General features: G+C 30.3%; 1 protein-coding gene across 1 annotated transcript; it reads left to right on the forward strand.

The window, feature by feature from the left end:
* Positions 1-382: 382 nt before the first annotated feature.
* On the forward strand, positions 383-20681 carry LOC139823469 (uncharacterized). Its single transcript, XM_071796033.1, has 32 exons — positions 383-699; positions 2033-2154; positions 3172-3574; positions 3700-3855; positions 4534-5008; positions 5333-5571; positions 5950-6326; positions 6699-6982; positions 7273-7463; positions 7716-7883; positions 8252-8404; positions 8700-9302; positions 9639-9794; positions 10153-10633; positions 10924-11162; positions 11406-11764; positions 11906-12183; positions 12591-12772; positions 13059-13229; positions 13525-13674; positions 13747-13825; positions 14151-14665; positions 14878-15036; positions 15802-16101; positions 16542-16725; positions 17005-17161; positions 17586-17842; positions 17939-18603; positions 19014-19181; positions 19575-19733; positions 19807-19885; positions 20195-20681. Exons 2-32 carry the CDS (start codon positions 2067-2069, stop codon positions 20444-20446), a joined length of 8127 nt encoding a protein of 2708 aa, XP_071652134.1. The 5' UTR covers positions 383-699; positions 2033-2066; the 3' UTR covers positions 20447-20681.
* Positions 20682-21690: the final 1009 nt, after the last annotated feature.

The raw sequence follows: 21690 nt of genomic DNA on the forward strand, positions 1-21690 counted from the left end.
TTATAAATGGTTTTATATAGTATTAAGTGTAATTTGATAAAATAAATTATGTGTATTACGTGGAAACTTTATCATTAATCTAGATTATCGCTGTAGATTAATTGGTGAATAGTCTGTCGCAAACAGTTGTAGTGATCCAATTAGTAATAAATGTCTTAAGCTCTAATCGATAACTTCTCTCACGTAACTTTTTTTCCTCCATATCTGTAATTATTGATTCGCACTAGCGCGTGACGCTAGCTTTTGTGCAAGCAAAGATACATGTGATAACATGGTTTTATATGAAAAAAAAATTATACCATCGTCATTGACCAATCTGTGATAAGATATCGATAATATGTTATAGGTAATCTCAACAAGGTAACGAAGAGCAAAACGCATTTAACAATCTCTCATTCGATCGAGAATTGTTCGCGCGACATGTTCATTTAGATACGTACTGTGAAAATCGGATACATTGATTGCCCGCGATAGACGTGTGACCAACTCTCTTTCTGTAACAAGCTTTTAGTCTAAACGCGAAATTGAAATATTAAGAAAAGTGAAATAATTATTCTTAGACGCGGTATTTGTGGATATAATAAACTTCTACTGTACCAGATAGAATTACGGACATTTATTACGTTGTGAAGTAAATTATAAAGCAGCCATGAGAAAACGACAATATTAGTCATAGCGAAAAAAAAACCTTTAGTGAAGGTAAGTGCGACTAATTTCTAAATATTCTTCAATTTTCGAAAGAGCATCGTGTTAATGACGTACAAGTTTATATAAGAAATATTAAAAGCGTTGAATCTTATAAGCAACATTTTCTACTCGATTCAATGTCTGTATATACCTTTTACAATTAGAGGTAAAGGATGGTATCTCTATTATTATGAATTGAGAGAAAACAAGGTTTAAAGGTTTTAAATAAAAAAATACTATATCTTTTTAGATATAAAATAAATGTAGCAACTTGATTTATTAAAGAAAGGTTACCCGGCCAATATTCGAGCAAAAAGAATTTTTAAATATTAGTTTATAGAATTGAAATTTAATAAAAATAAATATGTATATAAAGACAATTATTTACGTTTCGACCTACCTGGTCTTTATCGGAACGTTCTAATCGATAAAATTACATTAAAAGAAATAAATCACGCAAAAATATATATACCTAAAGTTATAAAGTTATAGTCAAAAATGCCTTGTTAGAGTCAAACACACGTGGTCAAAAAATGAATATTTCAGATTGCATTCCAGTGACGCGACTCTCCCGAAAGCCTATACGGCCTTCCCAAAATCCACAAAAAAGATATCCCTCTTAGAATTATTGTATCCTCAATGAATACTGCCGTTCATTCTCTAGCAGCTTCCCTACAAAAAATCCTCACCAATAGTTTTCCAAAACCTGCAAGTTACGTCAACAATATAAGTTTTCACTTGTGCAACGATCTCTTAAAAATAAAACTCAACGATTCACAATCAGATGCGCTGGTGTCACTTGATGTCATTTTATTATTTACGAACGTTCCTTTGGATCTTGCTATCGAGAACATAATTAAAAGATGGGAATTTATTGAACCTAACACCAAGATACCACGCGATGAATTCATTTCTGCCGTAAAATTCATTATGTCCTCAACTTATTTTTTGTTTAACAACAAAATCTCTCAACATACGGATCATCTATGGGATCTCCGCTATCTCTAATCGTAGCAGATCTGGAGGAATGAGTAATTTATTCTCTGTATCTTAATTTACGGTTAGGTTAGATTATTTTAACAAAAACTGGAGATATGATTTTTTACCTCTAAAATACAGATACCTATATAAACGTAAAATACTTTTTTTTTTTAATTTTTTTTTAATTTTTTATTATACTCTTTTTATTAAGTTTTTTCTTCTGCGGTAAATAATTAAGATAAATTAATGCGTCTAAATAAACATGATATATACGACATGGATATTAATACTGCGTACCTAGTCGATTGTTAACTAACTAAAAAAAGTAATTTACATATACTCATATGACTCTATATTTATACAGTTTAAAGAGATCAAGAAGATTATTTACCTTTTTAATGATGATCTTACGGGAACATTTGTTGCTTTGCACCCTAATCACATTACTCAGTGGAAACGTAGCAGATAAATCTCCGTTTTATGATGGTAATTCTATTTATATTTTATATTTAATATATGTATATTTTATAACAATTTATCTAAAAAGTATTTATGAAAAAGAATTGAAATATATAAAATGTTCTAAAATATATAAAATTATATATTTACGAATAACGCGCGTTTTCTTCAATATATATCTGATAAAATAAACATTCTTAATTTTATAAAAGTTATGGGCATAAAGGTTTATATTGTTACAAAATTAAATTAAATGTCACACTAGTAGAAAATTTCATATCTTTGTACATATGATGTATGCATCTTTAAATTGGTGCGATTAGATTACTGATTACTTTATGTGAAATTATACAGGGTGTCCCGAGGTTTATCCAAATACTTAGCCAAACTACGGAAGCATATTTTACAAGTGGAATTAAGAAAAAAAATGTTATATGAAGTTTTATTAGAAATGCTTTATTAGAAAGTTATAAACAAATATTGAAACGAAACATAAAATGTAGGTAATAACGGATTTTCCATTGTGCAAAATATAAATAAAACGATTTAGTAACGCATTTTAAAATGGCATTTCTTTGCCTGACAATAGAAGCTTGACATCGATGTCATGCAAAACTTATTACAGTAGATACCTTGAGAATTTTGTTGTATTTCAGTAATTGAATTATTAATTCGTTGCATTAAATCTTCATGTAAAGACACTTTTGTACTGTAAACCTTATTCCTTTTTTTTACGTTCCGCGTAAGTAAAAATCAAGAAGTGTTAAATCTGGCAATCTCGAATGCCAGAGAACGATTGTTACCTATTTCTTATTCCGTTTCAATATTTGTTTATAACTTTGTAATAAAGCATTTGTAGCCAAACATATAACATTTTTTTGTTTCCACTTGTAGAATGTGCTCTCACAGTTTGGCGGGTAAATGATAAATCCTGGAATACACATATTGTATAACCAATTTTGTCAGTTTTGCGACATATTTTTTAAATCAATTGTTTTGTATATACAACTTTTTGAGATAACTTATATGTAACATATTCTTTAGGTACACTTGCGCAAAATGAAGATTTGTCACAAAATGACGAATCCATCAACTACAGATTACCAACAAACATTAAACCCATTTCGTACGATATCAAGCTGATTCCGAATTTAGATAATTTTACATTTACCGGCTACGTAAAAATTGAAGCTGTGGTAGAAAATCGAACTGACAAAGTTATACTACATGTGGGAAACCTCAAAATCGAATCAGCGAATGTTCAGACATACTTGCCTAATCCTGCGACTGTGTATGACAATGTTACTGAAAAATATACTATCAATCTCCCCAACATCGTCGAAAAGGGTAGAAGGCTAACAATTAGCATGGGGTATAATGGAGTCTTATCTGATAACATGATTGGATTTTATAGAAGTTCTTACTTCGACAAAAACGGACAGATTAAGTAAGTGATACGTCGATATGCAATTTTTTCATGACAAAAGAAATAAAAAATACTATATGAATATTATGATCACGAGTAAATATCATGATGGTTCCTAATACGAACTTTTTTGCTTAAAACCATAGATGGCTAGCTGCAACACAGTTTCAAACAACACACGCGAGACATGCCTTCCCATGCTTCGACGAGCCGAGTTTTAAAGCAAAATTCACGATCCGTATAGCAAGAGACGACAAGTATAAGTGCCTCAGTAATATGAAATTGGAAAAATCTGAAAGACTGTAAGTGTCAAGAAACCGTGTAACTATCAATGTACTACTCTCCAGAATGAGCTTTTTAACTTGGCTGTTAGGTGAAAAAAATGCTTATGGGTCAAAAATGCTTTTGACACAAGAGTTAATAAAATTATTTAAAAAGTGCTTTTTGGGGGTTTATTGATTCGCTGAATCTCTAAAACTGAGATCAAAATGGCGGAAAAATTTATAAAAATTTTTATAAATTAATTTTTATAAATTTTTTGGCCGTCATATTAAATTTGTCATTTAAAATTAACAAATTTCAATTTTAAAACCGGAACCAGCGGCTTCAAAAATTTCTTCAAACTTTTTATGCAATTAAACCATATTTTGTATTTTTTGCTCATTATTTTGAATTCTTAAGTTTTTATTTTGAATTTAAAATTAGCGGTTTTAAAAACTTTTGAATATAAATTTTTATGCAAATCAAACAATTTTTTGCATTTTTGGTCCACCAAGTTGAATCCGCCAAAATTTCGCAATTTTGATTTCAGATTTGCAGTCAGCTACCCCAAAAACTTAAAATAGGTTCTAATTACTCAGTTAAAAGTATTTTTTCTTGAATGAGCGATTTTTTTCGTTATGTCCTGGCCAGTTTTTTTTGTAGATATTTCCGTCATTAAGAGAAGGGGTTAATGCATTCATGATACATTTGCCTTTAAGGAAACCGGAAGCCAAGATCTGGGATATCTTCAAGGAAAGCATCCCAATGTCCACATACTTAGTGGCCTTTGTCATTTCGGAATTCAGTTCTCTTGGAAGTGATTCATTTAAAGTATGGTCCAAACCGTCCACTATTAATCAGGCTGAATACGCTTTGACAATCGGCAAAAAAGCACTCAAACTATATCAGAAGAAATTTAACGAAAGTTATACCCTGGAAAAAACGGACATGGTGGCCGTACCTGACTTTGCAGCCGGGGCCATGGAAAATTGGGGATTGGTGACGTATCGCGAGAGTCGAATGCTGTACGACAAGAAAGAATCGTCGGCGACAGCGCAGCAGAGCGTGGCTTCCGTGATCGCTCACGAGCTCACGCACATGTGGTTCGGCAATTTGGTGACACCGGAATGGTGGAGCTACCTTTGGCTCAGCGAAGCGTTCGCCAGATACTATCAGTACTTCGGTACCGCGGAAGTAAGAGCAATATTCAGGACTTTTATGCAACCTTCACACGTAAAATATAACAAAAGTATAATTTTCAAAAGAAAATTTAAACTTAGATAATAAATTTGAGTCATTTTTCTTACAATTTTAATTTTACACGATTTACTTAATCATAAATTGATATTCTGAAAAATAAACGAATGATCTTGTTGATGTCCACAGTAATATCAATTCTTAATAAAAAATGTAAAAGAATCTTATTTTTGGCACATTTTTTCAACGCTTTTTACATCTGCGCAAAAATTGCATTAATAAATCTTGCTTTCTTTATGCTAACATTTTTATTTCGCATAGCTCGAACCAAAATGGAATATGGAAGATCAATTCGTGGTGGAGCAACATCAATCTGCATTAATCGCGGACGGTCTTGAGTCTTCTCTTCCAATGACTCGGGAGGTTTCTAGTAAATCGCATGTCGCGGGAATAGCAGATACTATTACCTACAACAAAGGAGCCAGTATTGTCCGTATGATGAACCTTGTGTTCGGAAATAATGTTTTCGAAGACGCATTACGCAGCTACATACAAAACAAGTAAATATTACAGCAGACTGTAATTATTTGTATTTTAAATACAATTAATTAATTGCTCAAAAATGCTCGATTTTAAGATATCTATATAATAATCTTTGAGAATAATACATTAGATAACTCATAAAAGCAACTAATGTAATATTAGTAAAAGAAACTAGTATTATTTTAATTAATAATATTAAATTTTTAATATTATTTTCATATTAAATTGACATCCTAACATTATTTGATAATGCAAGAAACTTATTTATTACTGTTTGATTATAAATATTGTATAAATTAAAGACATTTTAAATTACCGATCTTTTTATATGAAATCATATCTTTCTCTCGATACACAATCGAGAGCTTATGTTACAAACATAATATATTTTCTAGCAAAGAAAAAGGATTAGGTAATCCGGATGCTTTATGGATAGCGATAAAGAGTCAAACAGATAAATTAACGAATCCAAGCCAAAAGATTGATGTAAAAAAAGAAATGGATACTTGGACTACAAAAGCCGGATATCCCGTTATATCAATCGCCATTAATGACAACGGAATATTGAATATTACTCAAGAACGCTTTCTTCTGAGAAACTTGTATAATACCACTACGGATATCATTTGGTCTGTCCCGCTCACGTTTGCTAGACAAAGCAAATCAGATTTCACTAACACGATTCCAAAGTATTGGCTGACTACCAAAAAAAGCACCGCAGATCTCAAAATTAACCCGGAAGATTGGGTCATATTCAACGTTCAATCATCGGGTTGGTACTGAACAGTGTTTTTAGTCACACAAGAAAAATTTACAAAACTATGTATTATAATAATATGTCTAATACGCGTTATTAGACAATTATCGTACGTTTTAATGATTAAATTGTTATTTATTGATAGGATAAATTATATTAAAATATATAATATATATACTATATATTATATATTATATTATATATACTATATATTATATATTATATATATATATTTTTTTTTTAACAAAACGATAATTTTGCGTATATGTTGATAAAAACATTAAACAAAAACTTTTAGAATTAATATCATAAATTCTAGATAATTTATATATAAATATATTTTATATAAAAACTGCTAAAATAATAATTTTGATATTTTTATTACAGGCTTTTATCGTGTAAATTATGACAAACGCGGATGGCAGAAAATTATCAATATCTTAAAAACCGCCAAAAACCTGAATGAAATTCATGTACTAAATAGAGCCGCCATTGTAGACGATCTGTTAAATTTGGGTAGAGCAGGGTATCAAAATTACGATATGATTTTGGATGGATTACTTTATCTTCAAAGAGAAACAAATTACCTGCCCTTTAAAGCAGCATTCAATGGTTTGGAATATCTAAAGAAGCGATTTACTGGATATAATCTGGAACATTCCTTACTTAAGGTTTCGTTATTTTGTTTTCGTTAATTAAGTATACAACACAAATTCATACATAATTTAAAAAGCAGACATGATCTTATGTCACTAGACTATCACTATCACTATCCACATTGTCTATCATATAAATGTTTTAAATTAATTTACAATTAATATTTTCTTTTTATAAAATTATTTAAATACACATACTTAAACAGTTAGAATTCCAAGATATTTATATAAATTCAAGTCATAAGAAAATAACAAATCTATTATATGTATATAATTTTATAACCCTATTCGTTTTATATTTCTAGATGTATGTTTTGTCTCTTATCGACAATATAAACGTTAAGATAGGATATGAGGATCACGAAAAAGATGACAGGTTAACGGTTTTGTTACGACAAGAGGTGAATAATTGGCTCTGTAATTTCGACGATAACGAATGTGTAAGGATTTACACAGATAAATTTAAACAGTGGAAAGCAAAAAAAGCTAATTCCCGGTAAGAATATGCAAGCATTCTCTCAGTTCTATTAAAATCTCTACAGTGTACATATTATGTGACATACACAGTAAAATTCAAGTACTTACCCTCTAGTTTCTTTATGATATACATATAAACTTTTTGCTTTTATTTATCTTATAAAAAGTTAAAATATCCCAACTTTTACGTGTAATTAAAAAAATTGATTATAATTCTTAAAAAATAATTTATTATAGTCTAGCTAATGTCAGATTGTTTAATATTCAACAGTATCAAGCCGAATGAAAGAACCACAGCGTACTGCGTAGCCATAAGACATGGAACTTCTGATGACTGGGAATTTTTGTGGAAGGAATATTTTAATTCTAATCATGCGGCCGACCAGACAGTGATTCTAAACGCTTTGGGGTGCAGTCAGAATAAAGCAATCCTAGAAAAGTAAGGTTTGATATACTGATATGAAAACAATGTTCAATATATATATGAATACTTATAATATTTGTATAAAAAGTACTGTTGTTACAAGATAGCAAAATGAAGACACAACACTTATTGTAGATAATAAGCCATTTAGAAGTAGTTTAAACGTTTTCTAATTGTTTGATGTATAAAATTAAAGACAAAATATTTACATTAATAATGTATTTATAAAAGAATTTAAATTTTTTAACAATAGTTAGTTTGGATTGTGTAATTGTAGCTATAATTTGAATAAAGGAAAATAGCGGTACGACATAATTATCATGCAGATATTGTATTGTGTAGTACATAATGTTTAAAAATTAATTATTATTATTTTTGTGCAGATATCTAAAATATGCCATTACCAGTTATGAAAAAAGTCGAATTCGTAAACAGGACAGCACGACTGTCTTCGCCGCCGTTTATAACTCTGGCCTGCTTGGCGCCGAATATGTTCTTGACTTTGTTGAAAAACATCACAAAGAAATGGAAGCATAGTAAGTCACCATTATAACATATAGTAATCGTGCGATGTATCAATATTAATTTACAAAGAAAAGTAGATGATGCAATTATTATTCGAGACACATTTATAAATTAATGCAAAATATTAACATTGAACTAAAATATATATTAATACGAATTACGCATAACTGCATTAAATATATTTCTTTAAATTCTTTTGGACTATACAAAATTTTAATTTAATTAACTACTTAAATAAATAATATCAACGGGTGCATATAAAAAAATTATTTCTTTGATTTACAAGTATGCTATTTTCTCTTTTAGTTACGGAGGACAGGGTACAATAGCCACAATCCTCGATGGAGCATCGCAGCGTCTCTCTACCATTGAATTAGTAAACAAATTTGAAAAACTCATAAACAACCATAAGGCGGACTTCGCGTCAATCCAAAAGTCTCTGGAGTCCTCTTTAAGAATCGCAAAGTACGAATTGCAATGGTATAGGAGCTATTCGCCATCTATAATTCGGTGGCTACAAGTACGTGACAACATCGCGCATCGCCTACCTACGAATATAAGTCCCAAAAGATATATCATTTCCGTCACGCCTTATCTCGAGACTGGGAATTTTACCGTCGACGGAAAGGTGACGATCGAAGCTGACGTTAAGCAACCGACAACTCAGATCACTTTGCACTCGTCGGAAATTACATATCAAGATATAAGCGTGAAGGCCAATCAGAAAGAAGTGAAGGTTCTTAAGAAGAAGTTAATAGACCGTTATGACTTCTGCGTGATTTATCTGGAACAAGAAGTAACCGCTGGAACGAAATTGACCATCGATATCAAATACACGAGTAATTTGAATCCGCCGGAGCATCGTGGCTTTTACAAAAGTTCTTACGTGAATGAGAAGGGAAAAACGAGGTAATGTTAAACATTATTTCTTTCACTTAAAATTTGCGTCATGTAAATTAGCAGTAAATACTTTCGAATCCTTTATGTTTTAAGGAACTTGTGCTTTCATAAAAATGCCGAAAAAAACTTTTAGAAACTAATGCATTTACTATCATTGCATTTATGTAATAATAATGTTTCAACAATCAACAATAATTTTATCTTAAATTTTCAATCGCCACTTTTATATCAAAAAAGTAAAAAGTAGAAAGAGATATAACATACAAAAAGTATAAAAAAATATTTTTTCTATAGCTCAAATTCTTGCATTAAAGATAATTAAATGTGAATTGCTTGATGTATTAGATGGCTCGCAGCCTCGCACTTAGAACCCGTTGGCGCCAGAAGAATGTTCCCTTGCTTCGATGAACCAGCAATGAAAGCAATCTTCACCGTTCAAGTTAGCGTGCCGTCAGATTACGAAGCCATCAGTAATATGAACTGGCGGGAGATAATAAGAGTGTATGTATAAATTCGAATGTATTTCTTAAGGAGAATTTAATTGAATACTCTCTTTTTCACAACTTTTTAATCAATTGCAAATATTTTACTTTGGTATTATAATATTATTGTCCCTTCTTGTCTCTTCAACAAAAAGAATCAAATTTGATAATTTAATCGGATATACTTAGTATTTCTTGATACAAAAATATGCTTCAAAGATATTATATTTTAAATAGCGTAAACATGACTCTTAAAAAAATATTACAGTGTTTACAATAGAGTGTACCATTTGCCATTGTGAGAGTAAAATTACATGATTTTTATAAATCTCATCGAATCGCAAAGATTAAAATCACACCTTAACAAATTGTTGCAGTGGTGATCGTCGATTGTACATTTTCTCTGACTCAGTACTGATGTCGACGTATCTAGTGGCACTTGTCGTTTCTGATTTTGAGTCTAAATCTGTAAAAATGAAGGAAACCGAATTGGCCGTATACGCACGTCCCAACGCCATTAATCAAACCGATTACGCTCTATCCGTAATGCCTCCGTTGTTGAACTTCTTCGAGACCACGTACAAACAGAAATATCAGCTCCCAAAGCTCTTTATGGCTGCTCTACCCGATTTCGGAGCGGGCGCGATGGAGAACTGGGGCCTTTTAACATACAAGGAACCGTATATGTTGTATGACGAGAATCACTCGCCGGTCACAAACAAGCAGGATATCAGAAACGTGATTGCTCATGAAATCTCTCATCAGTGGTTCGGAAATTTGGTCAGCCCTCTGTGGTGGAAGTATCTGTGGCTGAACGAGGGATTTGCCAGATACTTCGAATATCACGCTCCCGCTCGTGTACGTAACTGAAACACTCCATCGATGTAATGCCGATTTACGAACTCGCGAAATTTAAATCTTTCATACATCACCATTAATCTGCCAACGAGTTTTTAAGAAGAGAGTATAAAATCTTTTTAGGTCACAAACATGAAAATTACACATATTTTTCTACTGTATATATGCAGATTAATATATGTAAAGAAATAAATAATGAAATATAATAATGAATTAATATATATGTATAAAGAAATAAATATTGAAATAAGAGCGCTAGTTTAATAATAAATTTATTATTCGCATTCTAGGCATTTAACGACAAGACGTTGGAATCACAATTCGTGGTGAACGAAGTACATTCTGCTTTCAGAGCAGATAGTTCCAAATCTACACATCCCATGAGTCACGATGTAACAACTGTTCGTGAAATTCGAAGCATATTCGATACAATCACTTATGATAAAGGTGGTACCATATTGAGAATGGTCGAAAAAACATATGGAACTGTAGTATTCAACAACGCATTAATTGACTATCTTAATAAACGGTATGTAAAAATAATGTTTATCTTAGAGACTACAGCGATATTTCTTTTACTAATTTATTTTATCAAAAGATATCTTAATTAAGTAAGTGCAAGTAAAAGAATAAAAATTAATTATGACATTTATTTAAAAATACGAGAAAATATAGTTCTAATTCTTAAGATACATAATAACTTTAAATTTTATCTTGTCTAAACGGACATGTCTGTCAAGAAAAAGAAATCACATCTTGTTTAATTTCTTAGGAAATACAACGTTGCCACGCCAGAAGATTTGTATGCATCACTTCAACTACAAGTAAATGAGAAAGGGATAAAAGACAATATCAAAGCCATCTTAGACACATGGACAACTCAATCCGGTTATCCTGTCGTTAAAGTCAATGTTACAAAAAATGCTATACTTCTAGAACAAAACCGTTTCTTCTTTAAAGAAGAGGAGAATAATTCTGACAAGACTATATGGCACATCCCGATCCAATGGGCACAAATTCAGAATAGTGCAGACTACTTTGATACCAGGCCGAAATTATGGTTGACGAGTAAAACAATAAATATAAGAAACCCATCAAATTCACTTTTAATATTCAACACGCAGCAATCAGGTAATTAAGCGAAGCAAATTAAAAATTGGCACGAACTAAAAAGAATGATAAATATAATAAAATTATAAAAATAAACAATATTTAACAAATTTTAATAAACGCATCTGCGTTATTCGATGATATTCACTATTTTTATTCCAGGTTATTATCGTGTAAATTATAATAAGGATCATTGGATGAAAATAATTGATTATCTTAAAAATAAGGATATTCGACCAATTCACGAAACCAATCGCGCGGCATTAATTGATGATCTTATGAATCTTGCAAGAGCAAACTACATCGATTACAAGACTGTTATATCTGCTATAACGTATTTGGAAAGAGAAAATAATTATTTCCCTTGGCGCGCGTTCTTCAATAATCTGCCTTACTTGGATAACCGTTTTGCCGGACGCGATATTGAAGGCATATATAAAGTACGTATGTTAAAATTATAAAAATGCGTGTATTATATAATGAATATATTCTATATAAATTATAAATTAAATTTTCTCATTACTTTTTTAATTTATTACTAATACATAAATTACCGAAATTGTTATAATTTCTTTTATGTTCTATATAAAGAAAAATTATGTTAAAAGAGTTTAATTATTTCAAAATTTTATATTTATTTAGTCGAAAGTAATAAACTTTTCTTGTTTATATTTATTAATATAACTCTCAAACTTCTTTTTCTTTCTACTTGATAAATCAAATTCTATTTTAAGCTGCAAATTCTACTTTAAACTTTTTGGGCGCTATTTAGTTTTCTTTAAGTTTATTTGTATAAAAAAAAAATTTGCAAGTAATTTTACAGAAAAAAATGTATAATTTTTTTCAGAAATGGTTAACATCGTTAATAGAAAAACTTTACGCACGGTTAGGATTTGAGGATAACAACAACGACGACGATTTAACTAAGATGTTAAGAATACATACTCGCAAATGGGCTTGTAAATTAGATGTAGCAGATTGTAAATTCTATGCTGCAAAATATTTCCAATTGAAGCAACATTCGAAAACGTAAGTCCAAAACCAAATTAAAATACATTTATTTCTTTGCTTGTCATAAAGCATGTAGAGCTAATATGTAATTTTATTATTAATTTTTATTAATAATGATTAATATAATTAATATAAATTGTTAATATAATCAATATTTTAGCATGTATTGATTATACAGTACGCAAGCCTCATGTGTATTTGTGTAAAAAGTATAGAGAAAAACAAAAACATAAATAAAATGCATGAGATTTATATAATATATAATATTGTATCAATTAGATTTTAATTATTAATTCTCTTACAGAATACCGCCAAATTACCGCGATGTCGTTTACTGCACAGCCATGAGAATGGACAAGACGAATAAAACTTACAACTTTTTATGGGAAGAGTACTTAAACAGCAAAGTGACCACAGATAAACTTGTAATTCTTAGTTCTTTGGCTTGTTCTGAAAACAAGGATGTTTTAGAAACGTAAGTATTGCAATATCCTTTTCATTGTTTGTATCGAGCTGTCATCGAAAGTATAAATTGATTGGCATCGGTGAATTACATTTACTATAATTATTTTATAAAATATACAATAACAAACATATGTTGTGTAAAAAATTTTACAAAGATGCAATTTATTTTGCAAATTTTCTAATATTTACGTTCAATGACTTCATGAGAAACAGACAATTTATTGAGTAGTTTTGAAGAAGATTTGCAGTGCTAGGCTAATTGTATTAATAATAACAAATTTATCTGTTTTTTATATTAAATCAAGGTTATTGCGGGATGCGGTCACAGAGAATTCAAATATTCGGTATCAAGATAGTGCAAAAGTATTCTCGAACGTTTACGATGCAAGTTTAACTGGTGTTGAAGTTGTCATGAAAGTGATTGAAACTAATTACGATGATATACTGCACCGACAGTGAGTAAATAATTATGCGCAATAATACAAATCATAAAATAATACAATGTAACATGCCATTTTCAATTACAGTTTCAATGATCATACAAAAATTGCAAACATAGTGAACGCTTTGGCAAGCAGATTATCTACTTATAATCTTTACGATCAGGTAATTTAATCAACTTCAAGTTATACATTTTAACTAATTTTAATTTACAATCAAAATTGCAAAAGAAACATCTCCAGTAAATTCTAAAAGATTTTTATAAAGAACAATATAATTAAATAATTTTTTCACATATGCATGCGGTACACATTTGATTAAATATTAAATTAAAAACAATTTAGGAATCACATAATTTTTCTGCTGCTATTACCGTATTTTATCAGATATTTTATAAGGCAAATCTTTAATAAATTGCAATTATATACTCGTTTAAAACTCTTGTCTAAGCAATCAATATCTGTTCAATAAAATTACTTTTGACTCGCAGTATCAACAATTACTCAAGTGGCTGACTAACAAAGAACCGGAATTCAAAAAATCCGTCGATTCCTATTTGGCAACGGCAAAATACGAGTTCGATTGGTACGAGAAAAAAGTGCCAGTAATTTTTGAAACATTGGACAATCTATTTCCAAGTAACACGTACCGCTTGCCGAAGACGCTTGCTCCAAAACTATACGACATATATCTCACACCCGACATGGAAGAAGGCGTCTTTGAAGGAGTGGTGAAAATACATATAACAGTTCGGGAAAATACTACGTTGATAGCTCTCAATTCTCACAAACTCAATATCTCAAGTATCACGATCTTCCGAAATGGCACGGAAATAAAAATGCTGAATTCTACAGAACATATTCCGCAGCAACTAAGGATATATTTAGCCAACTACGTACATACGCACGAGGAAATAATAGCGGAAATTCATTTTAACGGGATTCTAAATGACGATATGAATGGATTCTATCGCAGTTCGTATTTTGACAGGAACGGAGTGCAACAGTGAGTACAAATTATAAATAATTTTAACATAATACCTTGATAAAATTTATCAAAAGAAAATAAAAGTTAGTTTCGTAATCTCACTTTTCAGCTTTCTAATTAAACTCTTATTAATTACGACTTAATATAAATGTTAATGCGCAAAAATAAAAGTATCCCATTAAATTAATGAGATCAGATTTTAATATTTAATTCGTTCGTTTATTTTACAGTTGGCTGGCTACAACACAATTCGAGCCTACGTATGCTAGACAGGCTTTCCCCTGTTTCGATGAACCAGCATTTAAATCGAATTTCACAATTAACATTCAGAGGCTAAATCATTACAACTCGCGGAGTAATATGGAACTTAAATCATCAGAAACTAAAAAGTAAGTATGAATGAAAATATATTTAACAAACTTGGATATATATATATATATATATATATATATATATATATATATTATATGCCTCGTATATATAGTTATCGAGTGTAAAAAGTACACGACAAAAAACATTTTGTCTTTGACGAGGAGTGGATTTCTATCTGTGCAAAATTTTTTGTATTAAATTTTTAACACTGGTGTTAATGTAACATATTGTCATTTGTTTTTATTAATTAACATATTGTGTTTATTTTGACTTTTCTGCATCAAGTTAATATTCAACGTTTCTAAGAGTTAAAATAACACAGTCTATACATAAATGCACGAATTCTTGGTAACGTATTTTATATATTAAAATAAACACCTATAAGTTGTGTTACTTTTCTCTCTATAAGAGTTTCCATCTGTTAAATCGACATTTTCTATGTTATACATTATAGAAAGATGTATTGCTGTTATCTGTTTGTTTGCAAGAAAAAGAGAAGAAAGAATAACATTAATGTAATAACATTTTACTTTAATTAAATTTTAACATTATAAATGTGTGAATTTAACACAAACTTTGCTTCTAGATAGCGTCCATGTGTTACAATCTTTTACATATTACTTATGTTATTTATTTACGTATTTGCCTTCTGCTAAATTAACATAAAAATTAAAGTGGATAAATTGGGACGTGTAAAATGTATTAAATTTAACACGAAATTTGTTTACTGAATACATAAAAGTCAGCAGCTTTATGTTATTACAATTATCTGTTACTTATAGGAACGATAACTATACGTTGGACACATTCCACACTACCAGCGTTGATATGTCGACGTATCTGGTAGCGTTTGTTGTCTCCGAATTTAAATCTGTGGACAATCCTGAAAACGCAACTTTCAACGTATGGGGTAGACCGGAGGTCGTGGCACATGGAAAATATGCTCAAAATATTGGCGTGAAACTTCTTGATGAGTTACAGAATATTACGGACATCGACTATCCTTTACCTAAGCTGGACTTGGTGGGAATTCCAGATTTCTCCATGGGCGCGATGGAGAACTGGGGTCTTGTTACTTTCCGGTAACATTGCTATTTTTCCTTAACATTTATATAAATACATCAATACCAGTCAAAAGTCTTACATCGCTTATAGAAAAAAGAAATCGTTACTTTAATGAAGAAAGACGTACATAATTGCTATAAAATTTAATTTTAGTATACTGTTATTTTATGCTTTAATAGAAATATAGTATTTTGGAAAACAAAGATTTTAATGATTTAATTGTTGATTTAAATATCATTGACGATAATATGAAACGACGCAATTAAATCATTAAGATAGATAAACGTTATAAAATTTTATGACATTTATGTACGTCTTTCTTCATTAAAGTAACGACTTCCCTTTCCATAAGTGATGCAATATTATTCACCAGTACTGTACGTATATGTATGTTATCTATCTACATTTTATATAATAAATTTCTCACATTGTATAAATAATGCGATGTCTTTAACAGCGAATACGGAGTTTTCTATAATAACAAAGAAGCTACATCCACATATGAAAGATACATAATCACCACAATAGCGCATGAACTTACTCACATGTGGTTCGGAAATCTCGTTACTTGCGACTGGTGGGATTATATTTGGCTCAACGAAGGTTTTGCACAATATTTCGAATGGTTTACATCTGATCGGGTGTGTAATGAATGATATTTGTATAAAAGAGAAGCTATACATTTTTCACCTCTACCACTAAATGGATCTTTGTTCTTCAAAATGCAACAATTTATTTTTCTTTAAAAAATCGAGAAATCAACTAACGCGCGTTTAATTCTCTTACTTTTAAAATTTGCTTAAATTTCTAAAAGAACTATAGTTTGCTATAAAGCAGAATTTTTCAAATAATACATTAGAGAATACAAATATTATTGTAAATAACAAATACAATAATTTTCATTTGCATTACCTTCTTAGATACTCCCAGAATACAAATTCATGGATCAATTCGTGGTTTACGAGCTGCATCCTGCTCTGTCAATAGACGCTTCGATTTCAACACATCCAATGACAAATCCCGTTAGAACACCGGAAGAAATAGCTGGTGCCTTTGACGGTATCACTTACGGGAAATGTATGTATAATATCATATTATAACACAATAAATCAAGATACGTAACAAGATACGTAACATATTATATCATAATAATCAAAATCCCTAACACATAATATCGAGGGAATTTTTATTGCAAATATTCTTCACAATTTCTGATAAGTTTTATTCGCTGCTATAATAATATAAGATTCTATAAATAAAAAATATAAAATTATGCGAAACACAAAATTGTTATTATTATAAAATTTACTATTATAAATTTTTTATCCCAAAAGCAATTTATACTATAACGATGTTTTATTTTACAAGTACAAAGTATTTGATTACTAAGTTAAGTGCTTCTATATATATATATTCTTCTGTATTGATATTTGAAGTGTTTTCTCTCAATATTCTGCTAAACACTTTATATTTAATATTGAAATATTTATATATATTTCAGCTGCCAGTGTCTTACGAATGATATTCAACGCATTTGACCAAGAAGCTCATATATTGGCACTCCGTAATTATTTAACAAAACGAAGGTATCGTACGGCACGTCCTACAGATTTATGGGAAAGCTTCGAGTCTTTTATATCGATACCAATTGGCAATAGAAACGCAAGCGTCGAGGAAGTCATGAACACTTGGACGAATCAACCGGGATATCCCGTCGTCAATGCTAAATTATCTAATTCCATATTAACGCTTACTCAGGTAGTATTATATATTTTTATTATATCGTTCTTCCGGCATTTTCTCACACGTATATTTCTAAAATTCTATAAATCACTTTAACGTGTTTTGTTGCAGGAACGGTTCCTAGTAAATAGAAATACCACTGGCAATGAGTTTTATTGGATACCAATTGATATAGTCGTTCCATCCGACATGCTTAGTGAATATATTGATGTTACTTTAAAGCACAAAGGATTGTGGCTAGGACCAAACCCTCTGAGAGTATATATTAATCCTATTAATGATTGGTTCATCGTGAATTACAAACAAACTGGCTTCTACCGTGTTAATTATGACACTTTTTCATGGAAAATATTAATTGCGAAGCTAAATAATAAAGGATTCGAAGCTATCCATGTCTTGAATCGTGCTCAAATTATAGACGATCTCTTTAACTTAGCTCGCGCTAATTACGTGGAATACGAATTATTGATGGACGCATCGAAATATTTGGCACAAGAGACACATCATTTGCCCTGGAAAGCATTCTTCAATGGCCTATCATTCATTTACAGAAGATTTGAACAGCAGAGTACCCAGAAGGAGCTAAATGAATACGTTTTGAAATTATTATCTAATATGTATAACAGATTAGGATTCTCTGACCGCAATGATGATACGTATTTAGACAAATTAAATCGGGAAATAATTCTTCAATGGGCCTGCCAGTTAAATAAAACGGATTGTGTCAACACAGCTAAAAAACTATTTATGCAGTGGCGTAAGGATAATTCCGTACGGTAAGATTCCAACACACACAAGTTTCGATAAAATTATTAAATTGATACTAATTGTTTTAATCTTAAATATCTGATATATTTGTCCGTGTCGATTATCTCAGTCTATACAAGAATCAGGAGTTTCTATTTTAAATTAAAAACGTTATAAAATATACAACTTAAAATTAAACGCATGCTGAGAATAAAAATGTTACAACTTAAAATTATCTTGGAAAATTGTAAAACGGGGTTTAAAAAAGATTCTATAGAGAATTAGAATTATGAACTTATATTTATTAGGACTTAAATAATTATGTACTGATTAAGAGATCCGAGAACTAAATTCGTCGGTGCATCTTAATGACCAAATTTGGAGTTTATTTCATTACGGAATTTCTTATTTTTATCTAACAAACTTTTCTTATTCATAGAATTCCAACTAATGCACGACCAGCAATTTATTGTACCGCAATAAAAGAAGGACAGACAGATGATTGGGAATTCCTGTGGAGTCAGTATCTACTGACGAACTTTGCAACAGAGAAGAAGATCATTATAAATGCGCTCGGATGCTCGACAAATGAGACGGTGCTCCAAAAGTAAGTTTCCAACCTGATAATATAATATATATAATGTAAACTATTTTAAACAAAGAAAACTGTAAAGTGTTACCCTTCCAGTTCGTTTGTTTAACATATAATTGATATATATATCTATATATATATATATGCATGCTTACAAAAATAATTTAGAAACGTAAATTTAGAGAAGGGTTTTAACTCGCTTGATAAAATAATTGACTAAAAAATTAGCTATGTAATTAACTTAAATTTTTAACTTTTATCAGTAAGTGTATTTATAATGATGAAATTAATCTATACTTTTCCGTATTCATATCATGGAATTAAAATTATAATGGTCGTAATAATAATCTCTTTTGATCCCCGACTTTATAATCACTCGATGAATTCACGAGCAATTTGTTTAAATAGTTATTTAGAAAAAGCCATTGAAAAATACGATCCTGCCAGCGCTGCCATTCGACGACAAGATGTTTCAGCGGTATTTGCATCCGTGTACAACGCAGGTCCAGTAGGAGTAAACGTTACCCTCAACTTTTTAACAACATATACCACAGCGTTGTACCAATAGTGAGTGTCATTACAGTACTATTTACTGTAATTGTACCAACAAAACTCTTACGTTTGTACGTTTTCGTTACAGTTTTGGAAGATGGGACGAAGTAGCAGATTTGTTCGTTAATGTGGCATCGCAGATATCGAGCGAGGATCAATACAAAACGGTAGGATTATTCAGAATTCTTTTTCAAAAAATTGAAAGTAAAAGAGCACAAAAGAGCTTTAATTCCTAAAGAGAGAAATCAAAGATTTACTTTTGCATATTGTATATTAACTAAACTGCCTGTCAGTATCATAACTTTTAAGTATTTTATTACAAGTATTTTATACACTATTATCTAGCATATATACTAGTTATGTACTATTATTATTTAAAAAGTGTATTTCGCATAAAAAGTGCGACATTTATAAATCAGATAATATCATCAAGTAATATATATTAAATGGCAATGATGTATTATTCTTTCTTCTAGTTGGTGGACTTCGTTGTACACGATATAACTGTGTATCCTCCATCCATGAGAACGAAATTACTTTCCGCTGTCACTACTGTGGAAACCAACTTGTTCTGGTACAAAAATAACGGTCACAAAATTCAAAAATGGATATTGAGCATAAACCCTGAAATAGAACCAAAACCAGACAGTTCTACAAGGCTAGAGTCACTGAACATTGTTTTTACAACTCTCATTGCTTTAATAGCGTATCTTTTAAACTATTACTGAAAAATTAAATTTAACGGAAGATCATGATAATGAAGATTATTCTATAGCTTTCTATCACGCAAAATAGAAGGAAATATAGTATTCTAGATTCCGTGCTCTTTTATTTTGTAATTTATCCTTTTTAAAGCTAAGAACAGCGAAGTTATATTTTCTTTATACAATATTTTAATGCAAAGAATTATATTTTTAATCAAACTTTGTAATTAGAAAAATAAATAAAATGGCATAAAATAAATTTAAGATTTATTACATAATATATAAATGGTAATATAACAATTAAATAATATATAATATTACTTAGCTATAACATATTTGAAATTTATTAAAATTTAATTTATTACATTATCCTATATAATTAACAGTACGAGTTACAATCCCTTCGTGTTCCTACCTAACCCGAAGTAATATCTCTATGTACGTATATATATTCCCCGCCTATCCATACTTCTATATATTCATATTCCTACCTAAATATTTCGTATTCCTACCATATTTCTATTTACCTAACGCGTTATTCCTGCTACCCAAATTTATTAGTTTATTTAGTTTTATTATTATTAGTTTATTTTAGCAATATTAATTAGTCGCGACCGCGATTACCCGAAATTAAGGAAGTTAAGATTTTAAAAGGGAGTTTAAAAGATTTTAAGTTTGCAATTAAGCTGGAGACGTCACTTTCCCGTCTCCGATTGCGCATACACATGTGCAAAAAATATTACCCTACCTTTATGCACATTATACACTAAATTGATGGTGTTCAGCACCAACCTACCTTGTGTAGATCTTCTCTCCTTTGACCAGTTTGACCATATCATTTCATGGCCAAATCCATTCTGGCAAAGCCAGAGACAATAAAAAGGAATACGCCTTCTGTTGCCGCCTGATCATAGACGGCAGATGAGCGTAATGATTTTACGCTTTTTCCCAAGATGCGCGAAACACGACCGCGTCACGAAAGGCCATTTGTAACAAAATTAAATTAAGTAATTATAAAATTATTAGCATTCAAAATCTACTTATTATCGTATATACTATAATTTACGCAAGTGATCATTTTCTCGATTAAGAACAAAAAAGATTTTATAATTAGTTAGGAGCTGTTAATTTGGAAAAAACCTTTTAATCAACCGCGTATATAATCCGAATAAATTCGACTACATTTTGTGAATAATAGGAACTTTAATTTAAATCTGATATAACCCTACAGGACTTAAATAAAAATGTAAAATGTAAATAAATAACAA

The sequence above is a fragment of the Temnothorax longispinosus genome, unplaced genomic scaffold (assembly GCF_030848805.1).
Source record: "Temnothorax longispinosus isolate EJ_2023e unplaced genomic scaffold, Tlon_JGU_v1 HiC_scaffold_106, whole genome shotgun sequence".
Taxonomy (NCBI): domain Eukaryota; kingdom Metazoa; phylum Arthropoda; class Insecta; order Hymenoptera; family Formicidae; genus Temnothorax; species Temnothorax longispinosus.